Source organism: Pecten maximus, chromosome 4 (genome assembly GCF_902652985.1).
Source record: "Pecten maximus chromosome 4, xPecMax1.1, whole genome shotgun sequence".
Lineage (NCBI taxonomy): Eukaryota > Metazoa > Mollusca > Bivalvia > Pectinida > Pectinidae > Pecten > Pecten maximus.
In genome coordinates, this window is record NC_047018.1 from 28,567,509 (window position 1) to 28,591,672 (window position 24,164).

A 24,164-nucleotide genomic window follows, 5' to 3' on the forward strand; every position below is an offset into this window, starting at 1 on the left:
TGATAGACTATTGGTTACTGATGAGGTGGTCCTAACCCCAAGGACTTCAATATGTGTGATAGACTATTGGTTACTGATGAGGTGGTCCTATTTTACTTTAGGACCTCAATATGTGTGATAGACTATTGGTTACTGATGAGGTGGTCCTAACCTCAAGGACCTCAATTTGTGTGATAGACTATTGGTTACTGATGAGGTGGTCCTAACCTCAAGGACCTCGATATGTGTGATAGAGTATTGGTTACTGATGAGGCGGTCCTAACCTCAAGGACCTCGATATGTGTGATAGACTATTGGTTACTGATGAGGTGGTCCTAACCCCAAGGACCTCAATATGTGTGATAGACTATTGGTTACTGATGAGGTGGTCCTAACCTCGATATGTGTGATAGACTATTGGTTACTGATGAGGTGGTCCTAACCCCAAGGACCTCAATATGTGTGATAGACTATTGGTTACTGATGAGGTGGTCCTAACCTCAAGGACCACGATATGTGTGATAGACTATTGGTTACTGATGAGGTGGTCCTAACCTCAATATGTGTTATAGACTATTGGTTACTGATGAGGTGGTCCTAACCTCAAGGACCTCGATATGTGTGATAGACTATTGGTTACTGATGAGGTGGTCCTAACCTCAATATGTGTTATAGACTATTGGTTACTGATGAGGTGGTCCTAACCTCAATATGTGTTATAGACTATTGGTTACTGATGAGGTGGTCCTAACCTCAAGGACCTCGATATGTGTGATAGACTATTGGTTACTGATGAGGTGGTCCTAACCTCAAGGACCTCAATATGTGTGATAGACTATTGGTTACTGATGAGGTGGTCTTGTGGTGTGTGGTGTATCTACATGGTAAGTCAATACAGGACAGTTTCCTACCTGAACAGGCCATTTATACTGTTGGCTGATAAAGAAACAAGAAAGGAAGGGACTTTAATTATTGTTATAATACTTTAAACATATGTCAAATAATTCTATTGAATGCAAATATAGAAAATGAAGTCATCATTCTGAGTTTGTTAAGATGAATGTTAATTGATGAGTCACTTCAAAGCTGTGACCTGTAGGCACCACTTGGTGTTGTAGTCAGCTGTATAAGACATGGAATACAAGGGTACATTTGGTTCAAGGAAAGTGTGCACCTGTAATACGCTTTTAAAGTTTTTAGTGCTGGTCAAGTGTCAGGTGGGGGATGGTTTGGTTGTAGGTTGGTGTGGGTTGTGAGGGGATACATACATTTGGTCTGGTGGGGATGGTTTGGTTGTAGGTTGGTGTGGGTTGTGAGGGGATACATACATTTGGTCTGGTGGGGATGGTTTGGTTGTAGGTTGGTGTGGGTTGTGAGGGGATACATACATTTGGTCTGGTGGGGATGGTTTGGTTGTAGGTTGGTGTGGGTTGTGAGGGGATACATACATTTGGTCTGGTGGGGATGGTTTGGTTGTAGGTTGGTGTGGGTTGTGAGGGGATACATACATTTGGTCTGGTGGGGATGGTTTGGTTGTAGGTTGGTGTGGGTTGTGGGGGCTGTCTGTAGGGGATGGATTGGTTTTAACATGTTTGGCCTGGTTTAATTAAGCCCCCCCCCCCCCCCCCCCCTCCCTCCTGTCCCTATCCCCCAAATATTTAGTTAGACCATGGCAGAACTGTCTGTGTGCCTACTATCCAATCAGGAACTGGTTTCAATATCTTGGAGAGATACTCTAGGATCTGTTGCCTTGAAGTATTTAGTGTGGTAGACAGTGTTTATTGTTTCTGTGTATTGGGATCAATTGGTAGGTGATCAGGTCCTGTCCTAAATCAGTTGTAAGGTAGAGCTAGTACTTCCACTTTTGAGGTTAGTCAATACAGTTGTGGAACTCAGCAGGGTGCCACACCTATACCAGTCTGTGACTTATGACTGAGGCTAGAAAATCTAGCTACCTTAGTAAATACCTTTTCGCAATATCATTGGGTTTTTATATGGATAATTTTCTGTTCAAAATATAAAAAATAGCATTTAAATTTTCAAAATTTCTGAAGACATTCGTCTATTGTGATGTTATCTGATGTATAGTGTTTGATGGAAGGATCGATTGGTGAAGTGTTTTAAAGGGGATCCATTTTTAGAGTGTTTGATGGAAGGATCGATTGGTGAAGTGTTTTAAAGGGGATCCATTTTTAGAGTGTTTGATGGAAGGATCGATTGGTGAAGTGTTTTAAAGGGGATCCATTTTTAGAGTGTTTGATGGAAGGATCGATTGGTGAAGTGTTTTAAAGGGGATCCATTTTTAGAGTGTTTGATGGAAGGATCGATTGGTGAAGTGTTTTAAAGGGGATCCATTTTTAGAGTGTTTGATGGAAGGATCGATTGGTGAAGTGTTTTAAAGGGGATCCATTTTTAGAGTGTTTGATGGAAGGATCGATTGGTGAAGTGTTTTAAAGGGGATCCATTTTTAGAGTGTTTGATGGAAGGATCGATTGGTGAAGTGTTTTAAAGGGGATCCATTTTTTTTTATCAGATGTCTGATGAAAGATCCATTAGTTTAGTTTCATTAGAAGGATCCGTTTGAATCGGTCATTGTCTGGGAGATCCTACCAGCTGGTGTTGAGAACTGGTGTAATCTATCTCAGGTGAAAAGTTATCCCCTCAATCAGGAGCACTGTTAATGAATTGTTTATTGATAAAACTGGCCACATTGGTAGTCTGTTAGACAGATACACTGCACACCCAAAATCCACCGAGGGCACTGCAGCAAAACTGGACATATTTGTAGACTTTCTTTAATAGATTGGTGAAAGTTGTATGTGTTAGTATGGTATGTTTTAACACTCTGATAGGATGTGTAGGAAATGAAGACAAGGTGAGATTTAACACTCTGATAGGATGTGTAGGAAATGAAGACAAGGTGAGATTTAACACTCTGATAGGATGTGTAGGAAATGAAGACAAGGTGAGATTTAACACTCTGATAGGATGTGTAGGAAATGAAGACAAGGTGAGATTTAACACTCTGATAGGATGTGTAGGAAATGAAGACAAGGTGAGATTTAACACTCTGATAGGATGTGTAGGAAATGAAGACAAGGTGAGATTTAACACTCTGATAGGATGTGTAGGAAATGAAGACAAGGTGAGATTTAACACTCTGATAGGATGTGTAGGAAATGAAGACAAGGTGAGATTTAACACTCTGATAGGATGTGTAGGAAATGAAGACAAGGTGAGATTTAACACTCTGATAGGATGTGTAGGAAATGAAGACAAGGTGAGATTTAACACTCTGATAGGATGTGTAGGAAATGAAGACAAGGTGAGATTTAACACTCTGATAGGATGTGTAGGAAATGAAGACAAGGTGAGATTTAACACTCTGATAGGATGTGTAGGAAATGAAGACAAGGTGAGATTTAACACTCTGATAGGATGTGTAGGAAATGAAGACAAGGTGAGATTTAACACTCTGATAGGATGTGTAGGAAATGAAGACAAGGTGAGATTTAACACTCTGATAGGATGTGTAGGAAATGAAGACAAGGTGAGATTTAACACTCTGATAGGATGTGTAGGAAATGAAGACAAGGTGAGATTTAACACTCTGATAGGATGTGTAGGAAATGAAGACAAGGTGAGATTTAACACTCTGATAGGATGTGTAGGAAATGAAGACAAGGTGAGATTTAACACTCTGATAGGATGTGTAGGAAATGAAGACAAGGTGAGATTTAACACTCTGATAGGATGTGTAGGAAATGAAGACAAGGTGAGATTTAACACTCTGATAGGATGTGTAGGAAATGAAGACAAGGTGAGATTTAACACTCTGATAGGATGTGTAGGAAATGAAGACAAGGTGAGATTTAACACTCTGATAGGATGTGTAGGAAATGAAGACAAGGTGAGATTTAACACTCTGATAGGATGTGTAGGAAATGAAGACAAGGTGAGATTTAACACTCTGATAGGATGTGTAGGAAATGAAGACAAGGTGAGATTTAACACTCTGATAGGATGTGTAGGAAATGAAGACAAGGTGAGATTTAACACTCTGATAGGATGTGTAGGAAATGAAGACAAGGTGAGATTTAACACTCTGATAGGATGTGTAGGAAATGAAGACAAGGTGAGATTTAACACTCTGATAGGATGTGTAGGAAATGAAGACAAGGTGAGATTTAACACTCTGATAGGATGTGTAGGAAATGAAGACAAGGTGAGATTTAACACTCTGATAGGATGTGTAGGAAATGAAGACAAGGTGAGATTTAACACTCTGATAGGATGTGTAGGAAATGAAGACAAGGTGAGATAGGTATGTGCATTATTATCAGCTAATGTTGCATGCAGGGTTGGTTGAAAAAAAGCTTGAAACAAGAAAGAATGAGAAAAAACAAACCTTATTCATAATATCAAATGTTTGCCGGTCAATTATTCTAGTTACAGAAATCCTGTAATGTTTATATCATGATGCTATCTGAATTCTCATGGTGGTATATAAAACCTGCTGACTTACCTGTCTAGTGATAATACAGTAGAACACAATACATTTGTTCATTGAACAATCATGTATGTATTGTTATCATATGTCTAAAGAATTAAAAAGTTTTCATTCATATGTCCTGCTTGTTGTAGTCCATCCAACTACATAAATAGCCACCAACAGAGAATAAAGGTCATAAATACTTAATGTTACCGTAAATAATCTGTTTCCACTGTTTATAGTTTATGTAAAATATTGTTAATGACTCTCTCAAATTTTGTAATGTTCAATTAAAACTATTTTCCAGAATATAAAAAAATCCCAAAATTGAACAAGATAAATTTTAGGCATATAAAGGCAAAATCCTGAATTGTTGCTGTAGAGATGAAGATCTAAAACTCTTCATGTTGACAATACTGGACTGTCAGTGGACACTGTCCAGTATTTACTGTCTGTGGACACTGTCCAGTATTTACCCAATGCCCTTCACTATTGGCCTTAGAGCATCATCATTTATGTCCTATGTAGATACAAGATCTGTCTGGATGATGATGGTCACTCTTACTGACCGGTCAGTGTAGCCTGGCTAGAGGTCAGTCTGAGTTCTCCAGCTGAGGGACTATTGTGTTTATATTTAACCTAATTAGGGACTAATTAATGGGAGAGAGTGGTTCACATGTATGGCTCTGTGTTAATTCGTGTGTAAGGTACTGGCTCAGTCTCTGGGTTGTACTAACCACATACATCCACAAACCAGTCTGGTCAGACATTTACCAGATGTCCAGCCCATTTGAACATCCCTATCATACTCAGCCAAAGGTTAGCCTAATAATAGAATGAACCGTACTCAATTCATTCTTCTGTACAAATACCATGTATATAGTATGTTGTGTACTGAAAAATAGCAGCACCCACAGTTAAAAAAGTGTTTGGAGAATGTACACAAACAGAAAATATTAGGTTTCTGTGAAGGTTACTGGGGAGACATTACAACCACAGGCTTATATAAGTAATCAGGTTCCAACATCTAACCCTTGTTTTAAGTAGAGGACTATTAGATTATGCCTGTCAGTATTATCAATGAATACACTTTACACATAGTACTCTACTCAAATACAGGTGTGTTTATCAGAAACTAAAGGTTTAGTAATAAAAACCTATATCACTTATAAATTCATTTTATGACATCCAGTATTCAAAAAAAGAATTAAACAATTTGTTTGGTCCAGTAAACTTTTTGATATAATGGAAAGATGTTACTTTGTGAATTTCCAGAAAGTGTGAACCTTTATCTTACATTTTCCTGAGAATTATGGACCGATTTATAGACACTTAAAGTGGTATATTGATACAGGCTTCATGTATCCTCCTTGACTAACCATATGGATCATTGATGATGTGTGTATTTATTATAGAGGATTCGTAACATTTTAAGTTGCACAAAGATGGGAAACGTCACTGGAATGAAATAGGAGAATAAAGAAGTGTTGGAAGTTATTATAAATAGAGCCTGCTGGTCAATTCTGAAGACGACTTATTAGTCACCTAGGCCTTTTACTATAAAAAACAGTATGATACATAGTCTATTCTACTATCTGACTGTGTTACTATGAATTATAATATTTATACAATTATAACTCTTACGTGAAATATACCTACATCCAATAACTTTATATATAACTCTTGTGTGAAATATACCTACATCCAATAACTTATACATATACCTGCAGCCCATATCTATTATATAACTTTTGTGTGAAATATACATACATCCAATATCTTAATATATAAGTTTTTTTTGTGAAATATACCTACAGCCCATATCTATATATGTAACATTTTTTGTGCAATATACCTATTCAGATACCACACATATCTATATAGAAATAACTTTTGTGTGTTTCAGTGCCTGGAAACATTCACTCAGGGGTTTCTGGAAATGACAGCATCATGGCTACAGGGGTCTTCTCTGCTAGGGAACTACTTCGTGTCACACGGCGTAAGTACAAACACTCTAACTTCTTCATCACTAGAGCACTACCACACATCAGCAACAAATCAGGCCACCAGAATACTAAAGTATGTTACTGTACATTCACATAACTACCAATTAATGCATTAAAATAAAGTGACATAACTACTAATTAATGCATTAAAATAAAGGGATATAACTACCAATTATTGCATTAAAATAAAGGGACATAACTACCAATTAATGCATTAAAATAAAGGGACATAACTACTAAATAATGCATTAAAATAAAGGGATATAACTACCAATTAATGCATTAAAATAAAGGGACATAACTACTAATTAATCCATTAAAAGTAAAGGGACATAACTACCAATTTATGTGTCAGTAATAAATTAATCCATTAAAAGTGAAGGGACATAACTACCAATTTATTTGTTAGTAATAAAGGGACATAACTACCAATGTGTTACTAAATTACAAAATCAAAGTTCCTGTCATGCTATACATGTATCAGAATTGTTACAAGTTATGATCCTATTTACTGAATTTCTGTTATATATATTTATATAGGGATTGAACGGTGGTTTATTGCATTTATGGTGGTATGAACGCAATAGGATACAGATATATTCTATATAGTGTGTTGAATAAAACCAATAAAAACACTGTTCAGTGTATATATTTACGTCAAACAAATCGTTTGAAATACTGTACGTAGAAAAAAAGTCTGAATGTGTTGCGACGTTGGTAACATCTTAACATCTTAACATCCGTGGTTGCTAAGATCATATAATTCCAGTGATTCTATTTAAAGACACAAGTATTGCTAACAAAATTTAAAGAAACAACTCAGTACTTTTGTTTCATTCATTTTACATTTTCAATTTATTGATATATTCATAATCCCAAATGTCCGCTTTGTTGTTAGCTTACCTCGTGGAGAGGTTAAATATTCCCTAATTTCCACATTCTTCAGTTTAGTTTTTGACAAAACCCTTGCTTGGCATTAGCTTTTTTTATAGAGATCATCGGGTAACAGGAGAAAACGCTTAAATTGTGTTGATCAGTCCTTTGAAAATGGCACTGTCTAGTTGACATTCCGCTAACGTCATAAATAGACACGTCATCTACTCCGCTGAGCCTTTTTTCACTGCATTAACGCTAATAATTTAAATGCAGTCAGAGGTTACTAAGCTGAGTAGGGAGAGATGTAAATATATGATTTTGATTTCATTTTAAAATTGAATATCAAAGCTTGAACATTAGATCTATTCCAGCAGCTGAGAGCATATACATTCTGATCCTTTGTATAACATGTATATATCTGTAAGGTTTTGTGTGAAAGGAAAATGTCCTAATCTGTAAAACACATTAACAGCTATAACTTGATGTTAAGTTGATAACAGATTCCCAAAAATACTGTAACTTCATCTGTCTTTAACTACATCTGTTTGACTTTCACAAACATTGTTTCACTCAATCGTAAATGTAGTTGATCATTAAAACCTGACATCCTGCATTAAGATAATTCTATGTGACGGGCTCTGTTTTACAATGTTGTGTTCCACTTTTAATGACTAATAATTATGTGTTTGATTTATAACTTATTTTTAAATCCAGACAGAAATAGCGCTATCATTGTGATTAATAAAATTTAGCACCAGTTTATACAATGGAGCAATGTTCCATTTTGTGAACACTGTTCAATGGTATACAGACACTGTTTTACTCATTAAGTTTATCCAATTTGAAAAAAAAAATGATATTGATGTATAAAGATTTTTACTGGTCAGTTGATGGTTTCATTACTGTGTGTATATTCATGCTACATAAGTAAATTATTGCCAGATGGTGTCGGCTAATTAGAAGTGTACAGGAAGACTATGCCCAGGGCACTCCGCTATGTCTAGGGCCTATATTGTCTGGTACGTTTTTCTCCTTCACCAAGGATTGGAAAATTTCGCTCTTCTCGTGCAGGTATTCTACAGATAGCTAGTGTCTGACCTAATTGAGTAGGGAAATACGGAGGAGAGGGGGGCAAGGAGCATTAAAAAAGATTTCAACTCAGACGCAAGGGAGAAAATAAATGTAATTGAAATTAAAGTGATGTGTAATCAAATTACGAGCTCGGTTGATAATTGGTCCGAGAGTCATTGAGAGTTGCCTCCCTTTGAGGTTGTGGTACAGAATTCTTAAAGAAGGTTAAATCTTCTAAGATTTCCAGCTCTTTTTACAATAACTGATTGGCTGTTAGCAAAATGGGTTTCCTGCCAATTCCTTTAGATAGACAGTTTGTGCTGTTTTTTCAGTGAAATCTGGCATTATTAGTCATAATAAAACATTGTCGTTCATCCATAACCAATTTTATTTCATTTGGCATAGGGATGATGTAAAGGCCATTTTTGTTTGCCATTGTTCTCGTCAGATCTATAAACAGCACTTCAGTGTAACATGTGCCTGTCACATGAGCTATGGATCATTTTGAGCATGTGATAAGGACAGGAACTCACATATATATAAATATTTACGCAGTTTTTGCATGTCTTATTCTCTCATTAATACACAATCTAGGTACATGTGTAAAATCTTGTATCATAATCAGTGATTTTGAAACACATTTGGATTAAGTTATTAGTCATATGATATCCAATCTCAAAACTATTACATACATCATCATATTGTATTACTAGATTCACTATATTGTAGTTAAAGGCATCTTGAGTATCATTTTAGCCTTGTCATTCTATTTAAACTCCAGTCTCGAGCTGGGGCCTGTTATAAATGCTGGCTATTTATCTAACATTCAAGGTTATTGATCAAAAGGTCATTGGGATTACAAGGGATTAATGACAAGTGGTACTGTGTACATTAAACAATAAGATTATTTTCTTAAATTTTAATTTGATCCTGCCACACCTAATAGTTGAGACAGAGTTATGAAGCGTTAACAAATTCAGTTATGTTTAAATTGCTTGATCAGCTGCACCCATCTACTGTAAGAAATGGAGGATTTGTTATTTGTTTCAATCTTGTGTGATCAACTTTTTCATTGTACACATTAGGACTTAGATTACGTCACCTAACTGAATCACAATCGGTTCATTTTGGAGACATTAGACATAACTACTACAGATATTCTGTTACAATTTGTATGGTGTGATTTAAGTATTACAGCTTGGATGGTATGATTTAAAGATATTGGTAGCGTAGTGGAACATTTCGGTGACTGCAATGTGGCTGTATTAATCAAAGGGGTTACTCCTGCATGTAAATTCCTGTAGACAAGGTCAGACCTACAGAGATACACCTGTACAAGCAGCCTGCACAGTGTATGGAGAAACGTTATTTATCATTATACATAAGGTCTATTGAAATAATGGATTACAAGCATAGAAACATGTTTATTATGTAACAATAAAAAAAAGGCTAGAAAATAAGATACTTGTCTTTGTATAAAGAATATATATTTGTTAGTTTGTGCAAGTTTGTGCATATAACAATAACACTTGTTCCCTAAGTGCAATCTTATTACTACTGTGAAATGCATGTGGATTTGTTTTAAATGTCTTAAGCCGTCTTTATTATTATAAGCTTATCATATCTGTGTATAAATGATGTGGGCTTGCATGGGCAGTCAAAATGAGGAAGTGTATTATGTCTTGGAGATTTAATCCCAGTTTTAAAGTCCATTGACTACCTGCTGGTGTTACAAAGCATGTGAGCTATGCTGAATTATCCTTATAAGTGTTGGGTATAGGCCATAGAGTTTCTATAGACCCAGTAACATTATATACCTTCAACCCACATCATATGCAGCCAAGCGCAGTGTTCCAGGCAACAAACATATTGTCCACAGGACATATAAGTCTTTAGTTCACTGGCACCTCGCTCTATATTATCTGATGACCAGGCGCTGTGAAGGTCATTTACTTAGTCAAAAGGGGTCATTTACACATTCAAATGAGAACAATGAGAGATGGTGATTGTATTGATGGAGAATATGTGGTAACATTTGAGGTAGTTAATTATGGTTTTACAAATTGTATAAATCATGCTACAATGGTTCAGATGTCAAATGTAGGTACCCCAACACGGTTTACAAACATCCCGTAGTATAAATCATGTTACAGTGGTTCAGATGTCAAATGTAGGTACCCCAACACGGTTTACAAACATCCCGTAGTATAAATCATGTTACAGTGGTTCAGATGTCAAATGTAGGTACCCCAACACGGTTTACAAACATCCCGTAGTATAAATCATGTTACAATGGTTCAGATGTCAAATGTAGGTACCCCAACACGGTTTACAAGCATCCCGTGGCATCATAAGGATATTCATACCCATAATAAATTGATTACCGGTATATACTAACTAAATTACATAACATTAATTAGCACAATTTCTGAGTCGGTAAAGAAAGAAGTGGTAGGAAGGGGCAGATTGTGACCTTTTGTCATTTAATTGAAATACTGATTTTGATAACTTATAACATGATATGAATTTCTCTGATTAATGCTGATATGTTTAATAGTTTAAGGGACATAACTCCTGGAGAAAAAATCAAGAAAATGTGTATGGTTACATGTAGCCTTAAGTAATGACACTTGCTTATTTTGTAGATGATTGGATTTAAAATACTGATTTAGTTTGTCTAATTTGACTTTTCAAATGTATTCAAGAAATGGTTTCACTAAATAGGTATTTATTTATTGTATTACTTTGTAGACAATACAATCACCTGATTTAGAAAGGTCTTTAATTTTTTGCCAAGATACTATGCCCTTCCAATCACGAAATGAATATAAATTAGCTTTCAGACAATTGTCCATGTCTCTCGGCTGATATCTACAGGTCTTTATGAGTTTTTTTAGATTTGAATGCACTCTTGTCTGGACAGGTTTTCAGATAGGATACTTTGAAAAAAAAAATTAAAATGAAAATAAAAAACAACCTGCATTCTAGTTTTATTTGTATTGATCATATATGTGGCCGTGTGTAAGAAACAGTCTCTGCTTAGGGACTAGATATACTTATATGTTCTCATAAAATTGATTTTTTTTACCTACGATTTCAGGAAATTTTCAAAATGTGCACTTTTCCATTTCAAGAGCTTTCTGCGTGTGGCTCTAATGGAGGTGGGCAGCCTTACTTTTTAATGGCTTTACAGATTGAAATTTTTGGGACAGTTCCTTTGGGGTTTTTTCTGTCTGTGTTAGCTGTATGGCGGCCCTTTATCAGAATAAATGCTATCTTGTACCTCAGTTTTAGTTTAAATTTTGGATGAGAATCCAAAGGACTATATGTATGAGGAACATTAACCATTCTGCAGTATTGCAAAAAAAATGGAAACGAGTTTTCAACAATAATCTAATATGTTGCATCCAGTCGGGTGATGTAGGACAAGGGGTTGTAGGACTAGGTGCTGTTAGACATAGGGTGATTGTAGACATAAGGGTGCTGAGGACATAGGGGTGGTGTAGGACATGGGGTGTTGTGAGGACATAAGGGTGGCAAATTAGGACATAGGGTATGTAGGAATAAGGGTGCTGTAGGACATAGGGGTGATTGTAGGACAAAAGGGTGGCTGTAGGACATAGGGACATATGGGTGATTGTAGGACAAGGTTGGCTGTAGGACATAGGGGTGATTGTAGGACATAGGGGTGGCTGTTGGACATAGGGGTGGCTGTAGGACATAGGGGTGATTGTAGGACATAGGGGTGGCTGTAGGACATAGGGGTGATTGTAGGACATAGGGTGGCTGTAGGACATAGGGGTGATTGTAGACATAGGGGTGGCTGTAGGACATAGGGTGACTGTAGGACATAGGGGTGACTGTAGGACATAGGGGTGACTGTAGGACATAGGGGTGACTGTAGGACATAGGGGTGACTGTAGGACATAGGGGTGACTGTAGGACATAGGGGTGGCTGTAGGACATAGGGGTGATTGTAGGACATAGGGTGGTTGTAGGACATAGGGGGTGATTGTAGGACATAGGTTGGCTGTAGGACATAGGGTGACTGTAGGACATAGGGGTGATTGTAGGACATAGGGGTGACTGTAGGACATAGGGGTGACTGTAGGACATAGGGGTGATTGTAGGACATAGGGGTGATTGTAGGACATATGGGTGACTGTAGGACATAGGGGTGATTGTAGGACATAGGGGTGGTTGTAGGACATAAGGGTGGCTGTAGGACAAGGGTGTGTGGACATGGTGGGTGACATAGGGGTGATTGTAGGACATAGGGGTGATTGTAGGACATATGGGTGATTGTAGGACATAGGGTGGCTGTAGGACATAGGGGTGGCTGTAGGACATAGGGGTGACTGTAGGACATAGGGGTGATTGTAGGACATAGGGGTGGCTGTAGGACATAGGGGTGATTGTAGGACAGGGGTATGGGACATGGTGTGTAGGACATAGGGGTGATTGTAGGACATAGGGGTGGCTGTAGGACATAGGGGTGGCTGTAGGACATAGGGGTGATTGTAGGACATAGGGTGGCTGTAGGACATAGGGATAATTGTAGGACATAGGGGTGATTGTAGGACATAGGGTGATTGTAGGACATAGGGTGATTGTAGGACATATGGGTGATTGTAGGACATAGGGGTGATTGTAGGACATAGGGGTGGCTGTAGGACATAGGGGTGGCTGTAGGACATAGGGGTGATTGTAGGACATATGGGTGGCTGTAGGACATAGGGGTGATTGTAGGACATAGGGGTGACTGTTGGACATAGGGGTGATTGTAGGACATAGGGGTGATTGTAGGACATAGGGGTGATTGTAGGACATAAGGGTGGCTGTTGGACATAGGGGTGATTGAAGGACATAAGGGTGATTGTAGGACATATGGGTGGTTGTAGGACATATGGGTGATTGTAGGACATATGGGTGATTGTAGGACATAGGGTGGTTGTAGGACATATGGGTGATTGTAGGACATAGGGGTGATTATAGGACATAGGGGTGGCTGTAGGACATAGGGGTGGATGTAGGACATAGGGGTGATTGTAGGACATATGGATGGCTGTAGGACATAGGGGTGACTGTTGGACATAGGGGTGACTGTTGGACATAGGGGTAGCTGGAGGACATAGGGGTGACTGTTGGACATAGGGGTAGCTGTAGGACATAGGGGTGGCTGTAGGACAAAGGGGTGATTGTAGGACATAGGGGTGATTGTAGGACATAAGGGTGGCTGTTGGACATAGGGGTGATTGTAGGACATATGGGTGGCTGTTGAACATAGGGGTGATTGTAGGACATAGGGGTTGCTGTAGGACATACGGGTGACTGTTGGACATAGGGGTGGCTGTAGGACATAGGGGTGATTGTAGGACATAGGGGTGATTGTGGGACATAGGGGTGACTGTTGGACATAAGGGTGATTGTAGGACATAGGGGTGATTTTAGGTCATAAGGGGGGGGGGGGGGGGGGGGGCTTGTAGGACATAGGGGTGACAATTGTGGCAAAAAAAAGCTATCGTGATAATATTACGATTGTAAAAAACAATTTTTTTTCTAAATCAAAAATAAAGCAAAGTTATCAATTACATGTTTGATTTTTTTTTTTTATATTTAGCATTTCACAGGGTTGGATAATGAGTTTTTCATGAGCTGAAAATGAAAACTAGCAAAAATAATTACATCTGCATGTATTTCAATTCATTTAAATTTCAGAAATTAGGAACAAAAACTTGGATTTCAGGAAGGAATCCTGGGTAAAATTTTTATGTTTTGCAATGGATAGAATTTTGAGATGTTTATTAAGAGGCTTTGAAAAGTCTGTATAACTTGTTAGTTAATTATCCTATTGCTGTTTGTCTAATGTTGATGAGACAATAGAACTTTGTCTTTGAATTTTAAGGTTGTATGCAACAGAACTATGCCACAAATTTCAATGTGTTTTACAACTATTTCCTTTGAAATTAATGATTTTTAATATTTTTTCCTTGTAACGTTTTACTTTAGATTGATATGTTTCTGTAAATATCGTCTAATCTGATGTTGACTCAAATTGTCCATGGGATGCTGTAAAACAATATAACACTTTGATTTCAGTTTCCCAAAATGCTGCGATACAACTGCTTTTGCCTTTTATTTCGGGGCAAATTCAAAAATTGCTGATATGTAATCTTGTTGTTTTAATCACTACTGTAAGGTATTTACAAATTTAGTTATTTCTGAAAAAAACCTCCATGACCAATTCGTGAGCAGGTCTAAAACACAGACGTGGAAAGGAACTGGTTTAAATATATAATTTGTGAGTTTAACTACATAAAATTGGAATCAATAACAACATTTATAACATGATCATGATATCATGATATGCATCTGTTAAGTATTTGTGTCAGTGTTACAACTTGAGTTTAAAATCATTTCCATTCTAAATACCTTGTGATGTTTCTTTTGTTACATCACCAGTAGGACATTGTGTCATTGTTTTGTTACACCACTAGTTTTCAAAGTGCATCTTGTGATTAAAACAATCACCATCACATTACCCCTGGCACTCTCTTAGTTGAAATATATTTTTTTCTAGCTGGAGTGTTTGACAAATTGTGAAGGATGAAAAGAAAAGACAACTATCTGCATAAATATGTTGATTTTTCCTGTTCTGATGAGTGATTTTGAATTAGAAATTGATTACCTATAAGCTAAAAGAATTAGTTGTTGCATGCAATGTAATAAAAATATCTTGCCTCTAAGCATGTATTTGACACAGTTGTGGAAATCATGAGCTATGATTTATTCATTGCACAAATGCATTATGTATATTACACAAGCTGATTTTTAGCTCACCTGGCCCGAAGGGCCGGTGAGCTTATGCCATGGTGCAGCGTCCGGCCTCCGTCAACATTTCCTTTAAATCCCTACTAGTCCTGAATGCCTGAATGGATTTTGATGAAATTTGGTCTGGAGCATTATTGGGCAAACAGGATCAAATGTTGCATAAACGGAGGGTGTGGCTCCCCTGGGGCCGGAGGGGCAGGGCCCAATAGGGGAAATTGAGTTAAGTCCTTTAAATCCCTACTAGTCCTGAACGCTTGAATGGATCTTGATGAAATTTAGTCTGGAGCATTATTGGGCAAAGGGATCAAACGTTGTATAAACGGGGGAAGTGGCTCCCCTGGGGCCAGAGGGTATGGGGCCCAATAGGGGAAATTGAGGTGAATCCTTTAAATTGCTACTAGTTTAAACCCTTGAGATCCCCACACCATAACCATATGTAGCATTGCTGGACATCAAGAGATAAACACAATCCTGTTATAGATGTAGGTCCGGGGTCTTTCCCCACTCCTAGGGACTTAGTTTCTTTGATATATCTTTGAAACCATTGAGATCCCCACCCTACAACCATGTATAGCATTGTTGGGCATAAAGAGATAAGCACAATCCTGATAAAAAAAATATGCCCTGGGGTCTTTTCCCACCCCTAGGGACTTAGTTTCTTTAATATATCTTGGTAACCATTGGGATCCCCACCCATTAACCATATATAGCATTGTTGGGCATAAAGCAGATAAACACAATCATGATGTAGAAATAGGCTTTGGGGTCTTTCCTCTCCCCATAACCATATATAGCATTGTTTGACATCAACATATATAGGATACATGTGTATTAACAAATAGAAAATGAACATTATTTTGATGTTTGGTCAAATCCAACCAGGTGAGTGATATAGGCCCTATGGGCCTCTTGTTACCTATTTAGAAAGTAGTTCAATCCCTGTGATTTTATTCTGGTGTCTTGACCAGAGATCTTAAACCAAAATTAATTAAAATAATATACTCTGAAAATGTGTGTGTTGTAGATTCCATTATGATGCCACAGAATGGGACAGTTCCAATGATGCCGCCCAGTAAACAGATGGACAGTCCCAGTTACTACAACTACAGCCCTCAGGAACAGTCCCAGGTGGTGGGTGGCATGCCACACCCGGGAATGCCCAATGGTCAGTCTGCCCTTAGTCCTTCCGGCCACCCACATAAGCGGCTAAAGCGCAGCACCATGAGTTCAATCTCGTCAGCAGAGGATGATGTGGAGAGTGTCGGAGATGAGAACGAAACGATGAGCAACTACTATGGCAAGTCCCCAGCTAATCTGAGTGGCAGTGGCTCGTCAGGGTGGCAGGGGGATCACATGGACCCAGGTGAGGCCACATGCAAATGTAGAACCACATTTGTTATATTGCAAAGCCACACCCACTGTATTAATGGAACTACATATATATGTGTGTGTACATTATTATAGAAAACTAGGTTTCTGATTTTGTTCCACAATCTATGTCTTCTTTATCAAATCACAAAGGAAACTTTTCTTGGAGAACAAATACGCATTGAAGTAGGCATATGTCACAAAGACCATAGAGAAGCATGGCCTATTCATGACATTCCCATCAATACATGTGCTCACTCCCTGGTCAAGCCAGCTAGCAGCTACATCTTCCAAACAGATTATATAAATTACTACACACATTTTACACAACTTTTCCAAACCAATTTTAGCCACCTTTGAAATCCACAAAGACATTTCACATATTAGGATTCTGACAGATTGCTGTCACCTTACTTAGTATTCCTTTACTTTTTATATCAACACTAATTTGTAGATGAGGTGCTGATGAGAAAATTGATTCCTAAACTAGAATAGCCATCGTCTTTACCTGCTACATCGGCCATTGTTCTCTGTCTGATCTGCCCAAATTTCTGATGTCCAATCTAAAGTCTTCTGTACCACACTAGAGTAGCCAGAGGCATGATATCTGCTATATTGGCCATTGTGGCCTCGTTCTGACCTGACCAATTACTAGTCTGCAAACCTCTCAAGACTTGTATACCAGTTGACCAGTTTGATAAACTGTCATTGCGCTGTACATGAAAACCTAACACAATATGTGTGTATAGATATTCCTACTACTAGAAGTCCTACTTAATGAGGTATAGAATGAGCCAATTCTTTGATAGTGCCTATCAGGATTGGTGATGACAGGGTACTGGCCATTTACTTGTGGAAGGTTGTAAATAACAAATTCACCCATGAGTAGATCTGTAGTCTGGGAAAAAAACGAGATCGGGGAAAACTATGTACCAGTAGAACAATACAAATTTAATGAGGATGTTAGCTTTTAAAAGAATGTGTTTCCTGATCACAAATTTATAAGGGGGGATTGTTAAGTCTTCCCCGTGTAACGAAATGATGTAAATTTCCCGTCCCAAGTTCCACTTTTTTCACGTTTGCGTAGAAGCGAGTGTATTGGTTGGGAGTGATAAACGGGGCTGGTAGGCTGGCCGTACCTACAAGTTAGGTAATTCTATGATACTCTGCGGACACATTACACGTCACAAACACTATTTGATATGCAGCTGCGAGTTTAGTTTCTAAAAAATCAATATGCCTACATCTCACAGACCTTTCACGTACCAAAATTATTTCAAAATTATGCAGAATTCCCAAATTTTGTGGTTTGTTTCTAGATTGAGTTGTCCCATGGGTGCACATGTTCTTAGGTAATGGTTACCAGGGGAACCATTTGAAAATTGGTGAATAAAATCGAGATTTTACAAAATATAGACCTGATGTATATGAGGAAAAAAGAATAGATTTTTAACTTTTTTTTCCATAAGATGTTTTCTTTGAAAAGTGAGTTTTAAGTTCAGACATTTAAATTGAGATGCCTCAATTAAAGATAGTACAAATTTATGTGAAGTGCCTAATCCTTGGGTGTGTCGAGGGGTTTGGAAATCCTTCACTGTAGAGTAGCTTCCATGTCAGTTTGAGAACTAGCAAAGACAAATTATCTGTAGGCCTATTGCATTGATGCTATGGAAACTGGTGAATTTATTCTGCAACCAACTTGATGATAAATCCATTATTGTGAAAATGATATATTTACAACTTAAATCACATTTCCAATACTGCTTTACAATAATGATGTTTTTTCTGTTAGAAGAACGTTTTAAATTTTATTTATTCATATTTTGGTAAGAGATAAATTTTTCTTTGATACTTCATAATGATAAATATATATGTTCATCTTTTTATTTAAATATGAATGTTGTATTTTTAAATGCCGACTTGCTATTTGATATATTAGGATATTTGTTTAGTTTCAGCACAAACAATGTAATATATGTAAGTAAACAGGGAAAACGACATCAATGTCTGAGGGGTTTCTGGTCTCGTGTAATAGGTAAAACGACATCAATGTCTGAGGGGTTTCTGGTCTCGTGTAATAGGTAAAACGACATCAGTGTCTAAGGGGTTTCTGGTCTCGTGTAAACAGGGAAAACGACATCAATGTCTGAGGGGTTTCTGGTCTCGTGTAATAGGTAAAACGACATCAATGTCTGAGGGGTTTCTGGTCTCGTGTAAACAGGGAAAACGACATCAATGTCTGAGGGGTTTCTGGTCCCGTGTAAACAGGGAAAACGACATCAATGTCTGAGGGGTTTCTGGTCCCGTGTAAACAGGTAAAACGACATCAATGTCTGAGGGGTTTCTGGTCCCGTGTAAACAGGGAAAACGACATCAATGTCTGAGGGGTTTCTGGTCCCGTGTAAACAGGGAAAACGACATCAATGTCTGAGGGGTTTCTGGTCCCGTGTAAACAGGGAAAACGACATCAATGTCTGAGGGGTTTCTGGTCCCGTGTAAACAGGGAAAACGACATCAATGTCTGAGGGGTTTCTGGTCCCGTGTAAACAGGGAAAACGACATCAATGTCTGAGGGGTTTCTGGTCCCGTGTAAACAGGGAAAACGACATCAATGTCTGAGGGGTTTCTGGTTCTGGTAAACAGGGAAAACGACATCAATGTCTGAGGGGTTTCTGGTCTCGTGTAAACAGGGAAAACGACATCAATGTCTGAGGGGTTTCTGGTCTCGTGTAATAGGTAAAACGACATCAATGTCTGAGGGGTTTCTGGTCTCGTGTAAACAGGGAAAACGACATCAATGTCTGAGGGGTTTCTGGTTCTGGTAAACAGGGAAAACGACATCAATGTCTGAGGGGTTTCTGGTCTCGTGTAATAGGTAAAACGACATCAATGTCTGAGGGGTTTCTGGTCTCGTGTAAACAGGGAAAACGACATCAATGTCTGAGGGGTTTCTGGTTCTGGTAAACAGGGAAAACGACATCAATGTCTGAGGGGTTTCTGGTCCCGTGTAAACAGGGAAAACGACATCAATGTCTGAGGGGTTTCTGGTCCCGTGTAAACAGGGAAATTGACATCAATGTCTGAGGGGTTTCTGGTTCCGTGTAAACAGGGAAAACGACATCAATGTCTGAGGGGTTTCAGGTCTCATGTAAACAGGGAAATCGACATCAATGTCTGAGCGCTTTCAAGTATCACCATGGTTGAACATTAAACCAGAAAAGTAAAACACCTGACATATATATGTTAATTGACACAATACGTAAAGCAGTAAAAAATATTTACAAACAATTTGTGTAAACATATGGGTCCCAAATCAGTTATCTACTGTTGATAGTCCTGAGGTTGATGTTAATTACGAAGATTGTCGCTTATAATGAACATTAAGTAATGTCAAAATATAGCAAGGGAGATAACTACTTATCTGTGTTTTTGTCTGTTCCTATTACATCAGACATTAGGTAATTAATTTTGATCTTGATGTGCAGTTTTATATGTAGGAAAACAATTTTACAAATTGTAATGATTCTTACTGTGATATGACTCACTGTCTACCGAGATAACATTACACACCTACTGGAGGATGTTATGGGTATTTGAGTTTTAAGAGGTTATGAACGTTAAGTTTTCTGATTGGATCATGATAAGGTTGTAAACGAGACTGGTAGAAAGTGATCAAGACCGGTGATAATTAATTAGACAGACACACGTACATATTTTTTATTTGATTCTCAAAGTCTCAGAGACTAAATGAATCGTGCAGTGGGCGGGAAAGAGTTTCTATGTAATATGTCTTCAAAACATTCCATGCTTATTTCACAGCTAGCTAACATAGCATGTACCAACCTCAAATTCTCTATAACCCCATATCTCCTTTGATGGATGGCATCGAGCAACGTCTTGCTAGTCATGAAGGCGTTGGAGCATCATTTAGTACATGAAAACTCTGAACCTTAATGACTGCGAAGATTGTCAGATTTCTACTGTAGACAGTTAAAATCCACCAGTATTTTGTTACTGATGGCCGAGATTTTGTATAGTAGATATATACTAATTTGAACTAGCCATGCTGGTGAGTGTATATGATCTCTGTACAAACAAGATGTTTGACAGAATTGTCCATAAATCATCTTCTACCCCCAATATCATGAAATGGAATGCCCTTTTGATTGATTGAGACTAGTTGATGTAGTCTGTTGGTAGACAATACCTAGATATAGCCCTTCTATTTCTCTCTTGGTCAGCATTATTTAACCTTGTACTTAGCTTTACATTGGGCAACAAACTTTTTCAGATGATAATAAACCACTTATCAACTTCTCATAAATTCTAACTTGCGAGATAATTTCTAATTATGAGATCATTTCTTACTTTAAGATGATTTCCACCTGTATGACAACATGTATGGTTCAGTGATTTGACAATATGTATGGTTCAGTGATTTGACAATATGTATGGTTCAGTGATTTGACAATATGTATGGTTCAGTGTTTTGACAATATGTATGGTTCAGTGTTTTGACAATATGTATGGTTCAGTGATTTGACAATATGTATGGTTCAGTGATTTGACAATATGTATGGTTCAGTGATTTGACAACATGTATGGTTCAGTGATTTGACAACATGTATGGTTCAGTGATTTGACACTATGTATGGTTCAGTGATTTGAGCAACATGTACAGTTAAGTGACTTGACTAATAATGTATAAAGCATTCAGTTTTCAGTTTCTCAGAAATAAAACCATCTTCAGATCAGATTAGTGATGATCTCAGTTCCCAGTAGTAGACTTTAGTGGTGAAAGAAGGAATCATTTCTGGAATTTCTTAATACACATCAACATGTGGGGTTGATTTGCTTAGAATTAAGTCATCCCAACAGTTTAGCTAGGTCTCAGAAAGTGTTTCTTACAAATCATCATAATACATTACATATCATCTCAATATCCCAGGGTGTGTTGTACACACTGTCATAATATATCACACATCATCTCAATATCCCAGGGTGTGTCCTACACACTGTCATAATATATCGCATATCATCTCAATATCCCAGGGTGTGTCCTACACACTGTCATAATATATCACACATCATCTCAATATCCCAGGGTGTGTCCTACACACTGTCATAATATATCGCATATCATCTCAATATCCCAGGGTGTGTCCTACACACTGTCATAATATATCACACATCATCTCAATATCCCAGGGTGTGTCCTACACACTGTCATAATATATCACACATCATCTCAATATCACAGGGTGTGTTGTACACACTGTCATAATATATCACACATCATCTCAATATCCCAGGGTGTGTTGTACACACTCATAATATATCACACATCATCTCAATATCCCAGGGTGTGTCCTACACACGGTCATAATATATCACACATCATCTCAATATCCCAGGGTGTGTCCTACACACTGTCATAATATATCACACATCATCTCAATATCCCAGTGTGTGTTGTACACACTGTCATAATATATCACACATCATCTCAATATCCCAGGGTGTGTTGTACACACTGTCATAATATATCACACATCATCTCAATATCCCAGGGTGTGTTGTACACACTGTCTTAATATATCACACATCATCTCAATATCCCAGGGTGTGTTGTACATACTGTCATAATATATCACACATCATCTCAATATCCCAGGGTGTGTTGTACACACTGTCATAATATATCACACATCATCTCAATATCCCAGGGTGTGTGCTACACACTGTCATAATATATCACACATCGTCTCAATATCCCAGGGTGTGTTGTACACACTGTCATAATATATCACACATCATCTCAATATCCCAGGGTGTGTGCTACATACTGTCATACTATATCACACATCATCTCAATATCCCAGGGTGTGTCCTACACACTGTCATAATATATCACATATCATCTCAATATCCCAGGGTGTTGTACACACTGTCATAATATATCACACATCATCCCAATATCACAGGATGTGTCCTACACACTGTCATAATATATCACACATCATCTCAATATCACAGGGTGTGTCGTACACACTGTCATAATATATCACACATCATCTCAATATCCCAGGGTGTGTTGTACACACTGTCATAATATATCACACATCATCCCAATATCCCAGGGTGTGTCCTACACACTGTCATAATATATCACACATCATCCCAATATCCCAGGGTGTGTTGTACATACTGTCATAATATATCACACATCATCTCAATATCCCAGGGTGTGTTGTACATACTGTCATAATATATCACACATCATCTCAATATCCCATGGTGTGTCCTACACACTGTCATAATATATCACACATCATCTCAATATCCCAGGGTGTGTTGTACACACTGTCATAATATATCACACATCATCCCAATATCCCAGGGTGTGTCCTACACACTGTCATAATATATCACACATCATCTCAATATCCCAGGGTGTGTCCTACACACTGTCATAATATATCACACATCATCCCAATATCCCAGGGTGTGTCGTACACACTGTCATAATATATCACACATCATCCCAATATCCCAGGGTGTGTTGTACACACTGTCATAATATATCACACATCATCTCAATATCCCAGGGTGTGTCCTACACACTGTCATAATATATCACACATCATCTCAATATCACAGGGTGTGTCCTACACACTGTCATAATATATCACACATCATCTCAATATCCCAGGTGTGTTGTACACACTGTCATAATATATCACACATCATCTCAATATCACAGGGTGTGTTGTACACACTGTCATACTATATCACACATCATCTCAATATCCCAGGGTGTGTTGTACACACTGTCATAATATATCACACATCATCTCAATATCCCAGGGTGTGTTGTACACACTGTCATAATATATCACACATCATCTCAATATCCCAGGGTGTGTTGTACACACTGTCATAATATATCACACATCATCTCAATATCCCGGGTGTGTTGTACACACTGTCATAATATATCACACATCATCTCAATATCCCAGGGTGTGTCCTACACACTGTCATAATATATCACACATCATCTCAATGTCACAGGGTGTGTCCTACACACTGTCATAATATATCACACATCATCTCAATATCCCAGGTGTGTTGTACACACTGTCATAATATATCACACATCATCTCAATATCACAGGGTGTGTTGTACACACTGTCATACTATATCACACATCATCTCAATATCCCAGGGTGTGTTGTACACACTGTCATAATATATCACACATCATCTCAATATCCCAGGGTGTGTTGTACACACTGTCATAATATATCACACATCATCTCAATATCCCGGGTGTGTTGTACACACTGTCATAATATATCACACATCATCCCAATATCCCAGGGTGTGTCCTACACACTGTCATAATATATCACACATCATCTCAATATCCCAGGGTGTGTTGTACATACTGTCATAATATATCACACATCATCTCAATATCCGAGGGTGTGTCCTACACACTGTCATAATATATCACACATCATCTCAATATCCCAGG

General features: G+C 38.0%; 1 protein-coding gene across 1 annotated transcript in view; it reads left to right on the forward strand.

Annotated features, from left to right (window-relative positions):
* LOC117325719 (nuclear factor 1 X-type-like) overlaps positions 1 to 24,164 on the forward strand; it is a 170,993-nt gene that overhangs the window by 118,232 nt on the left and 28,597 nt on the right. Inside the window, 2 exon segments of the mRNA XM_033882149.1 lie at positions 6,378 to 6,470; positions 16,280 to 16,618. Of these exon segments, the coding sequence (XP_033738040.1) occupies positions 6,378 to 6,470; positions 16,280 to 16,618 (432 nt within the window).